Here is an 11906-nt window from a genome sequence, read left to right as displayed (position 1 = left end):
CATATCTGAAGGCTTTTCAGTTTTTATAGGAGTTCAGCTTTCAGAGAAGTGGTAAACATGAGATTAAACAAGCCGCTGAAGAGATCATGCATGGCTTATGTGTTCCAAGCTCCAAAGTTGTGTTCTAGACCCTTTTTTCAGGTGGAAGTAATGTCCAATAAGTCTAAATACTCCCACTATCCACAGAAGAAAAGTGGATAGGCATTCAGTGTTGTTTTCTCCTGTCAACGCATGTAAATGTTTAAATACATTCAATTCTTCCTTAATATTTAGGAAAAGCAGTTTTAAAGGCTACCATAGAGAGGGAGGGAAATAGAACATATTTTAGATCTACTTGTGACTAATTTTTTTAGAAATATACCATCAAATTTAGCAATAACAGTCAGCGGATGTGATTTTATATCATGTGTAACCACTTCCTGCAATGTTAGCTATGCTGTAGAATAGCACATTCCTTTTTCCAAACCAATATAAATAACTAGACCAATTTTACAAAAGTCTAAAATAAAGAAATGACATGAGAATCCAGTCTTGACACCAGAGAATGAAAAGAATACCATTTGTTTTTTTTGTTTTTATAAATCCACAGGTAAAGATTTTCAATCTGATGAGAGTTCCTACTGAAGCAAAGCCAGTGTCTTCTCCAGATCTCGTAGCATCTCAAATGGATTCATTGGATCTGTTCCACAGGAGGAAAACGCCCATCTTCTCTACGCATGAGGTCCAACCAAAGGGTTAAGAAAGAGCAGGAATCCTTCATTTCACCCACCCATACAACTCTACAAACATGGCTTCCATGTAAAAACTCACAAACAATATACTTCCATTTGTCAACATGCTTAACATTCCCTGAACGTGTTTTTAGTATCAGCATAATCTTGCAGGCCTTCCTCTCTCATCTCCACATTCTTAAGATAGAATTATTTGGCATCGTGCAACTTCTTTTTTTTTTCTAGGCACTGAAACATTTGGAATGTAACTTTCTAACTTCAAAATACTGTAAAGAAAAAGGAAGCAGGAAAAAAGAAAATAGAGACAGTGGTCCTGATACAGACATCACTAAAAGGCGGTTGATGTTGCACGCCCTGGTCTTCACTCATCAGCGTGCAGAAAAAGGCTGGAGGTGAATCTGTCTCCTTCAAACAAAACAATGTTGAAAAACAATTCACAAAAATCAGAGCAAGATTTCATCCAGCATTTTAACCAAAAACATATAGCGGCTTTACGTTCTAGGTGAACTCAATGTTTTCTAAGCCTCGGACTTCCTTTCGTTTCCCTTTACAATTGTGGTACAAAGAATGAAGATCGATTGGTCTTTGTGGATAGTTTTTATCTTGGGAAATAAAAGCCGGACTTCACTGCATCAATATCAGAAATCAGTGTCTTAGCCAGGAAAATCCCAAATATCTAATGAAAAATGGGGGGTGGGGGAGAGAGAGAGAGAGAGAAATCCAATTTAGAGTAGATAACTGATTTCACATATTTCTCCAAATAACAATAGAAACCAATATTATCTCATTGGATCTTTCATGTCCACAAGGCATAAATGACCAGGCTAAAATTATCCTACCTTGTAGACATTAGGCAAAGATCTAGTTTTCTGGAGAAGGCTCTGATGCTTGGAAAAGTGGAAGGAGGAAGAGGAACAAGGAGGAGGAGGAGGAGGAGGAGGAGGAGGAGGAGGGTGGACGGAATCTGTTTCAGTGGTGATGGGTGCACTACAGAAGATCTGAAGGATCAAGCTAGGGGCAGATTGTCATGTAGAACAGGAGTCTAGGACCAGCACTGATCCATGGCATGCCAGAAACAAGTGCAGTCCCATCCTCTCTCCATGGAACTGGTGCCCAAAGGTTTAGTGGCCGCTGATGTAAAAAATCTGTCTATGTGGTTGCTAAGAGTCAACACAGACCTGATGGCACATAATTGATATTTCATGTTGTTTCATGGCACATAAAGTGATTTGAATTCAAAATGTTCCACTTTCAAACACCCCATTTCAACTGGGTTAAAAAATAGAAAATAATGGGTGTCAGATTCTAAAGGTCTATGGCTGTTCTTCATGGTTATCCCAAAGGTGGGGTTTTTTTTTCAAAAGACAATTTGACTTTCCAATTTTTAAACATTTCACTTCTCATCCAAGAAGCTTCCTGAGAATTGAAGAAACTTCTTGGATGAGAAGCGAAACATTTTCAAAGGAGAAAAAAACAATAAAGTCCAGCTGCCTTTTTTGGGGGGGAAAAAGCACCTTTGGGACCAGGTTCTAAAGAAAGACCTTCTGGCTGAACCTCTGCCCTGATAGTTCTGAAACTGGTGATGATATCTCTCCAACTTTAAATGATACAGTGGTGTGTTTCCATACTCCTCTGCTCTCTTCTTCTCAAGCTTTTAGAGATGAAAGGAGGGACTGTGATAGGTATGAAATAGAATTGAAGAATTGAGAGATGCCTTCTGGACAGGGCTTGTTACAAATGTGTGCAAAACAAGCCAAATTCCGAATAACCTGTTTTCAAACCTCAAGCAGGATGTTTTAACCCCACCAGAAATATTCTGAGCTCAAAACACTTCTAGTAAGATCAGAAAAACCTTGAAACCTTCTCTGTGTTCAATAATGGAATATTAAAGGGGCATTTAGTCAATTATTATGGTTGAGGGGACTATTTAAATAATCTAACAATGAAAAGTGAAGTAGGAACAGGTAAGGAAAACGGCAGATGTTTAAACAACCACTGCTTTAATAACTGTCCATTAATAAATGGATATATTGCTCAAAAAGGTATAGAATGGTTTTGTCAATTTCTATGCTGCAATTCAATTTCCCTGCAAACATTTGCAATCCCAGGTTTAGAGAGACAGAGACTTTAGTCTACCGTATGACAAATCTTCACAATTTATGGGTAACTCCTAATATTTATAAGGGCTCAGTGGCTAAGATGCTGAGTTTGTCGATCAGAAAGGTCGGCGGTTCGGAGGTTTGAATTCCTAGCACTGCGTAACGGAGTGAGCTCCCGTTACTTGTCCCAGCTTCTGCCAACCTAGCAGTTCAAAAGCAAGTAAAAATGCAAGTAGAAAAATAGGAACCACTTTTGGTGGGAAGGTAACAGCGTTCTGCCAACCTTTGGCGTTTAGTCATGACGGCCACGTGGAAGTCTCCTAACCACAGAGATGTCTTCAGACAGCTCTTTGGTTTTGAAACAGAGATGAACACCACCCCTTAAAGTCGGGAACGACTAGCACATATGTGTGAGGGGAACCTTTACCTTTACCTTACCTAACAATGGGATTCAGCTAACTAACTCTCTGCAGTCTTTGTCTGGGAAAGCTGAGATATTTAAAAACAAAAATGTAAACCAAAAGCTCAGTCACCCAGAAGCTATGAAAAGAAACCTCTTCTGTTATTGAAATAATTGAAATCTGTGGATTTTTACACAGTCATATCTCTAGAAAAGGTTTTAGCCTTTGCAGTCTAATATATGAAAGTTTTCCAAAGCATCATGCAGCTCAGTTCTTTCAACCTGGCCTTTACTATGGCCAAGAATTCATCAGTAGCAAAAGAGTGGCAGTATAAAAAAAGGAAGAGCGGTATACTTCCTCATTCTACATTGCACTCCACTTTAGATAAAGCTCAGCATCTTTGAATGACATTATTACGTCTCTAACTTGGTGCCCCTCTATAAGAAATACACAAATTGCAGTGGTGCTCAAAGGTATTGTTCTACAATTGTTCTGGACAATCGTTCCGTGTTCAGGACAAAACTTCACATCAAGTTCTCTTTCCAAGGCTTCTTTTATTCTCAAAATAATGTTAGAAAATGATCCCGCCCCCCGGCAAGCCCATTTGGCCCACAAAACACACTGTGAAGTTTTCAGCTCAAACTCATTTGTAATGAAATGTGTTGCAGGCCGTCTCTTACAGATGAAGGGAATGAGGGTCAATCCTTGGCAAGTTGGGAAATGCTTTAAATATGTAGCCTGCAGTCACTCACCTGCAATAATGAAATTGCAACGAAGACTCCTGCAACGATATAAATATTTCTGGGCAGCCAGGCTTCCAGGGCAGCAATGCAGCCCCTTGTGAAGATTCGTTCCTCCCAAATTGATAAAGACTAGAAGAAGAAAAGGAGATGAGTGAGATGGAGGACCCAAAGGAAGATTAGTACTTGGATGGAGACTCACCAAACAAATTCCAGAACAAGAGAAGTTTTTGTTTTATTTATTTAGATTATTTTTGTTGGTTGGTTGGTTGTTAGGAGGTAGGTAAGTTGATTAGTTGATTGGTTGGTTGGTAGGTAGTTGCTGGGTTGACTGGTTGGTTGGTAGGGTGTTTGGTTGTTAGGTGGTAGGGTGGTTGGTAGATAGGAAGGTAGGTAGGTATGTAGGTAAGTTGGTTGGTTAGTAGGTTAGTAGGTTGATTGGTTGGTTGGTTGGTTGAAAAATTCCTGAAGACGACAATGGCAAACCATGTCTGTAACGTTGCCAAAAATACAGGTAGTCCTTGACTTATGACCATAATTGGGATCAGAATTTTCATTGTTAAGCAAGGCAATTGTTAAGTGAGATTTCACAACCATTTTTGCCATGGCTGTTAAGCAAATCACTGCACTTAGGTGAAACATGAACTTATTAAGTGAATCTGGCTTCCCTCATTCACTTTGCTTGTCAGAAGACAGTTGGGAAGTTTGCAAAGACCAATCCAATCACGTGACCTGGGATGCTACAACCATCATATATACACGCCAGTTGCCATCACCTGGATTTTGATCATGTGACCACAGGGATGCTGACATGGTTGTAAGTCTGAGGACCGATTGTAAGTTATCTTTTTCAGCCCTGTTGCAACTTCAAATGATCGCTAAATGAAGGACTGTGTTGAGAATTAACTGTACTACCTGGATGTGAAACAACCAACCAATGTGGTGACATTCATATTTTTTTCCAATAAAAAGAATACTCAAACAACAAGAACAAGAAACAATCTGCTTTGCTTAATAAAATGCTTACAATGGTTTTCCTACAAAAGCTAGTTTTAGCCAAGTAAACCTCATATTTGGGCCCTTTGCTCAGCAAGAGTCATCAACACGATGGATATGTGTGTTACTCAGCAAAACTCCTCCAAACTGTTACCAACAATCTATCAGATAGCCAGAAATGAACTGAATTGAACTGAACAGATGTGGACACAAATAACCATCCAAGCAGACATTTCTTTGCGCAACCTTGGAGAGCGTCTCTTTCTTCCATCAACATCATCACCCTAAATATTTTTTGACTCAACGAAACCATCCTGCAAAACCCAAACAGTAGAAAGAAAATTGGTGGTTGCCAGACAGAAAGCAAGACTGAGAACAATTGGATTTTGGTGTGGGATTTAACTAGGCACCATGCCAGCTTGTCATGATAAATAAAGAGGAGCTGGAGGAAAATGCTTCCCATCAATCCATAAGGGACAAGACAAAAAACCTATTGTGTATTTCTCAAAATTAGGCAGCATTCTGAAAGTTTGCTTGATCCCTATAAGACATCCAAAATAGCGATATATCCCAGTTCCGAGAATCACAAGGTTCAAGGAACAAATCTGTTAAAACACTACAGGCCTCTGATGCTGCTTCAGTTCACCAGCTGTACAAAGAACCACACCACACCAGCAGGGAGGTAAGAAGTATTCTGTGCTTTAGAGCCACAGTGGCTCAGTGGTTAGAATGTAGTACTGCAGGCTACTTCTGCTGCCTGCCGGCTGCCTGTAATTCGGCAGTTCAAATCTCACTAGGCTCAAGATTGACTCAGCCTTCCATCCTTCTGAGGTTGGTAAAATGAGGACCCAGATTGTTGGGGAAAAGAGGCTAACTCTGTAAACCGCTTCGAGAGCGGTTTACAAAGCACCGTGAAGCAATATAAAAGTCTGCTATTGCTACTTAAGTCTGTGCTGAACCCAAATGACTGAAAGATCTATCCATTGGCCAAGCTGCTGGTGGTTTGGAAAAGGCTACCAAAATGAAAGTGCAAAAATGAAATCAATGCCTTTCCTATATTGGAATTAACATGTTTAACCAGCTACCGGTAATCATTTGCTTTATTCCATTTTTCCCCAAGATCCTCTTTCTTCTACAATAGGGGTTCCCAATCCATGAACTAGCACCAGTCCGTGGCAGGCTAGTCCGTGCAAACAAGCAAAGCCTCATCTGTGGGACATAGGCAGCATACGAAACCATGCCCACTCCGGTCCACAGAAAAACCCTCACTCCAAGGAATCAGTCCCCAGCCCCCAAAAGTTTGTGGGCCACTGTTCTACAGAACACTGGGATGGTGAAAGGATGTGAGAAATGAGGGAAGGGAGAATTAAGAAATACTCACCATATTTCTAACATCGTAGCCACACTGGGTATTCACCACATTTTGCTGAAGAGAGAGAAGAAAAGGAGGATCAATCTGGTAAAAAGTTTAAGCATCAAACAGGCTTCTCTGGCACTGCAAATAAGGGAACATCCACTTCGGTCATTCGTAGATGGCTGTACAGTTGTTGCATTCATACATCTGCAAATGTTAACATTCTGACTAGGGAGCCCTCAAACAGCAAAGCACAGAACAGGACGTGGGATGAATCAATCAACAGATGTGACGAGCATCTGTACACAATGCCCAGTTGGCCATCTGCGACCAATGCTAACCCTAACCCTTTGCAGCATAGGTATGTGGCAAGAGCTACGGGCAGTTGTGGGCAATTCTATAAATCAGCCTTTTACGCATGTGGCATGATCAATTCTTATGCCAGAGACCAAAGCTGAAACATGCGAAGTGTTCCTGAAAAATGATGATGTAGCATCCATTTATTTTCAATGTATTACTTTGTCATTTGCGGATTTTTTGATTTAAAAAATACGGATAAGGAACAAGTAAAAGAATGTATGATAAAGAGAGCTAAAACACACACTCTGCGCATGCACACAAGACTCACTGAAGCTTCCAGACTTCCAGGAGACATGTTGGGATGTTTTTCTAACTCCTGAAGCCTCTGGAGGGCGAAAAACAGCCCAGCGTGCAAACCAGAAGTCCATTCCCAAACTTCTGGCTTGTGAGTTGGGCTATTTTTCGCCCTCCAGAGGCTTCCCTGAGGGCAGAAAATGGCCAAAAATCAAGGCCGAAAATCAGCTGGCTAGCGTGCGCATGTGTGCTGGAGCTGACAGGGCAACACCCCGTGCCCTCAGAAATGGCTCTGCATACCATCTGTGGCACATGTGCCATAGGTTTGCCATCACGGGTCTAGAATGTATAAATGTGCATCAAATTTATGTTGACAATGTGAAGGGATATTTTGTCACTATTTGGTGAATGTGTAAAAAAACCTGTAAAATTCTGGATTTTGATATATACTATCAGAAGATTTTAATGATTAATATGTAATTGAGGCCAGAAGTCTTCCTCTTGGGACTGATGGACAATCCGTGTAAAAAAAGTAATGAAACTTTGTTTTTATATATGATAATCACAACAAAGTTACTGTATGCACAAAGATAGATTTGGTATTGTCCACAATAGAGGAATGGTTGGTGAAGATGGTGGAATTTGCTGAAATAGCTAAATTGACTTCTTTGATTAGAGAAAAGCTGTTGAGACCCTAGAAAAATTCGGAGAGAGAACAACAAAGATGATTAGGGGATGGGAGGATAAAATTTATGAAGAATGGTTGCAGGAATTGGTTAGGTCTTGTCTAATGAAAAGAAGGACCAGAGAGGACATGATAACAGTGCTCCAATATCTGAGGGGTTGGCACAAAGGAGAGGAGGTCAACCTATTTTCCAAAGCATCTGAAAGCAGGACAACAATCAATGGATGGAAACTAAGGAGAAATTTCCTGACAGTGAAATGAATAAGTGGAACAGAAGTTTCCTCCAGAAGTTGTGGATGCTCCATCACTGGAGGTTTTAAAAAGAGATTGGACAACCATTTGTCTGAAATGGGATAGGGTTTCCTGCCTGATCAAGGGTTCAGATTTGACTATTGAAGGTCTTCTAGTCCTTCTCTCCATGAAACACCTTGCTTAGGCAGGAAACCCTATACCATTCCAGAAAAACGGTTGTCCAATCTGTCTTTCAAAACTTTCAATGCTGGAGCACCCACAACTTCTGGAGGCAAGTTGTTCCACTGATTCATTGTTCTCACTGTCAGGAAATTTCTCCTTAGTTCTAGGTTGCTTCTCTCCTTGATTAGTTTCTATCCGTTGTGTCTTGTCTTGCCTTCAGGTGCTTTGGAGAATAAATTGGGGCAAGGAGACAGGAAGTAGCTCACTGCAGGATCTGGGATACAACAGGAAAAGGGGACTCCGCATCTTTCCCGACTTTTGCTCGAACTGCTACAGTTGAAATAAATGTTGAGGTTCCAATCGTTTGGACTCTGAGCACCACAACATTGGTTCTGCAAGAGAGGAAACAAAAGAAAGAAAATGCATTTGAGCATCTGATATGCACAACAACTACAGAGAGAGAACATGAAGAAAGTAAGCAACATCAGATTGCTTTAGAACAGCATTCCAGAGCAGAAGCCTAGACAACAAAATCAACATAGCATCCTAGGAAAAGCAATGAATCAGAATACAGCTGGAAGGGACCATGGAGGTCTTCTAGTCCAGCTCCCTGATCAAGCAGGAGACCCTGTACCATTTCAAACAGGTGGCTGTCCAATCTTTTCTTAAAAGCCTCCAGTGTTGAAGCACCTGCAACTTTTGAAGGCAAGCTGTTCCACTGGTTAATTGTCATCACTGTTAGGATTTATTAAGTGGTACTAATACTGCACATGATTTTGATTCTCTACCTCTGATTATACAACCAAGGACTATTAGCTTTTTTGGTTGCTGCTGCACATGGCTGGCTCATGTTTAAGTGATTGTTCACTAGGACTCCCAGGTCCCTCTCACAGTTACTGTTTTTGAGTAATCTGTACTTGTGTCTTTGGTTTTTCTTGTCTGTGTGTAAAACCTTTCTTCTGGTAGTATGACCCACCAGAAAAATGGGACTTATGACCTGGATCCAAATTTCAAGAGTCGCCCTGCCACCATAATAACATGGTCACACTTCAGATACTTGGCACATAGCCATATTTTTGGTCATTTGTAGTGTCTCCTGGTCACATGACCCCATGTTGTGATGGTTTTGTCTTCCTTCCAATTTTGGACTTCCTTCCAGTTTTCGGCAAAACCGCACTCTTGCACACAATGGGTTTTGGCTAAACCACTGCAGCATTCACTTAGCACCACTTTGTTTGCTTAATGATCTCTGTAAAGATTTTAAAATCATGTGACTGTTTTATGACCATCACAACTTATGACTATAATGGGTAGGCTTCATTATATTTGCAACTCAAGGATGTAATAATTTAATTTAATTTAAAACAAAATGTGATGTAGATCAACCACAGTTAACCCAACAACCTACCATTTTTTGCAATGAATCAATGAGGTTCTGCAAGTCAATGTCATCTCTGTAGGCCTTAATGTTGTTTTTGAAGAAAGTTTCTACTCGGTCTTTCACCCAGTCCTGGAACAAGAATGCCAGAACAGCCAAGGCCAACTCCAGAATGAAAATAAGCACAATGGTCCCACAGAACTACAGCAAAGAAAGAAGGGATGGAGAGAGAAAAAGAGACAACCAATTTTAGGAAGGGGAAGAATGCTTCCATCAAAAACAGAAGGCCAGTTGAGGGATTCTTGGTGCTCTCTGAACTTGGTTGCAGATGTTTCATGACCCAAACTAGGTAACATCATCAGTGCTAGTCATCATCATGAACATCAACTAGTTTACCTAGTTTGGGTCATGAAACGTCTGCAAGAAGACAACCAAGCTCAAAGAGCACCAAGGATCCCTCATTTCAACTCTGAGCTACAAATATTCTCCTTTATTGGGAGCCAGTTGGATTTCAACAGTGCTCCAGGGAATTCAAGATGATCTTTAGGAGATTTAACAGATTAACAGAGTTGGAAGGGATCTTGTAGCTCATCTAGTCCAACCCACCACCACCCAAGCAGGAGACCCTACACAATTTCTGACAAATGGCAGTCAAATATCCTTGAAAGTCTCAAGTGATGAAGCTCCCACAACGTCTGAATGCAAGCTGTTCCATTGGTTGATTGTTCTGTCAGAAAGTTCCTTGTTTCTAGGTTAAATCCCTTCTTGGTCAGTTTCCATCCATTATTCCTTGTCGGGCTTTCGGGTGATTTTGAAAATGGCTTGACCTTCTCCTTTCTGTGGCAGCCCCTCAAATATTAGAACACTGTCTCCCCTGGTCTTTCTCTTCACTAGACGAGTCATGCCCAGTTCCTGTAACCATTCTTCATATGTTTTAGTCCCCTAATCATCCTGGTTGCTCTTCTCTGCACTCTTTCTAGAGTCTCCACATATTTTTATAGTGTGGTGACCAAAACTGCATGCAGTACTCTAGGTGTGGTCTTACTAGGGCTTTATAGAGTGGCATTAATACCTCATTTGATCTTGTTTGTATCCCTCTGTTAATGCAATTTAGGATTGCATTGGCTTTTTTGGCTGCCACTGCACACTGCTGACTCATATTTAGTTGGTTGTCCACTAAAATTCTAAGATCCCTCTCACAGTCACTGCTATTAAGCCTGGTTTCACCCAGTTTGTGTTTGTACTTTTGGTTTTTCTCTCCCTAAGCGTAGGGCTTTATTTTTCTCTACATTGAATTTCATTTTGTTAGAATGGGTCCAGGGTTCAAGTCTGTCAAGATCCATCTGGATCTTGAGCCTATCTTCTAGGGTGTTAGCTATTCCTGCCATCTTAGTATCATCTGCAAATTTAGTAAGTTCCCCTTCTATTCCCTCATCTAAGTCATTGATGTATTGAAGAGTACTGGGCCTAAGACGAAACCTTGTGCTACCCCACTGTTTAGTTCTCTCCATGTATGCTTAGACCCATTAAGGAGTACACAATGAGTACTGTTTGTCAGCCAGTTGCGAATCCATCTGGTGGTGAAGCTATCTATCCCACTTTTTTCTAGCTTACAAAGAAGTAGGATGTGGTCGAGTTTGTCGAATGCCTTGCTAAAATCTAAGTATATTATGTCCACAGTAATTTGCTGGTCTACTAATTTAGGCACTATGTTGAAAAATGAAATAAAACTGGTTTGGCATGATCTATTTTTAACAAATCCGTGCTGGTTGCTAGTTATTACTTTACACATTTCTAGGTGTTGACAGATCTGTTTTTTAATTATCTTTCCAGTATTTTCCCTGGTATTGATGTTAGGTTGATTAGTACAGACTAATCTATCCTGGGTCTGATTTTTTTTCCTTTTTGGAAGCTGGGAACCACATCAGCTCTTTTCCAGTCCTCTGGAAAGGTCATCAGCAATTTAATGGGAAGATTATTCCATGGAATTGGCCAACCACATGGAAAGGATCAAACTGCTCCAATTAAATGAGGGTGTAGATAATCCCCAACTGTGATATATTTTGGCTGTTCCCCATTATTTTTTAAGAGAATTTTTTAGTTTGGCTCTGGATTTTATAGATGGAAAAGGTTCCCCCAAAGACAAATGTCTGAAAATCCTTGAAAAAAATCAAGACTTTTGCTGCAGAAAAAAGGCATCTATCTATTTTCACAAGGAAAATAAAAACTTGCCATGACCTCTCCACCCCAGCAAAACCTCCTGGACGGTGGCATCAACTAACACCCCATACTTTGCTTGTAGCAATCTTCAAAATCTATTAAAGTATCGTGCCATAATTCACAGCCTTTGACAACAAGGAAAGCTAGATAGAGAAAATTGCTTCTTTGAAAAAAATGGGAGCAGGTCTGTAATAACGCATATGTCTGATTGATTTGAGCCAGGAGACAAACTGAATTGGTAACAAAGAGAGAAACTGAGGCCTTTGAAGCTGCTCACCATTCTTTTTTGTTTCT

General features: G+C 40.5%; 1 protein-coding gene across 1 annotated transcript in view; it reads right to left on the bottom strand.

Annotated features, from left to right (window-relative positions):
• Window positions 1–392: 392 nt before the first annotated feature.
• TSPAN14 (tetraspanin 14) overlaps window positions 393–11906 on the bottom strand; it is a 66554-nt gene continuing 55040 nt past the window's right edge. Inside the window, exons 5-9 of the mRNA XM_081956004.1 lie at window positions 9423–9593; window positions 8281–8406; window positions 6349–6393; window positions 3984–4103; window positions 393–1407 (exon numbers count right to left, since the gene is read on the bottom strand). Of these exons, the coding sequence (XP_081812130.1) occupies window positions 1330–1407; window positions 3984–4103; window positions 6349–6393; window positions 8281–8406; window positions 9423–9593 (540 nt within the window). The 3' untranslated portion in view covers window positions 393–1329. The remainder of the gene's footprint in view (window positions 1408–3983; window positions 4104–6348; window positions 6394–8280; window positions 8407–9422; window positions 9594–11906) is intronic.

Source organism: Natrix helvetica, assembly GCF_964273705.1.
Source record: "Natrix helvetica genome assembly, chromosome: 5".
In the NCBI taxonomy this organism is placed as follows: domain Eukaryota; kingdom Metazoa; phylum Chordata; class Lepidosauria; order Squamata; family Natricidae; genus Natrix; species Natrix helvetica.
The sequence above is the reverse complement of the archived record's forward strand: the minus strand, read 5'-3'. Positions and strand labels throughout refer to the sequence as shown.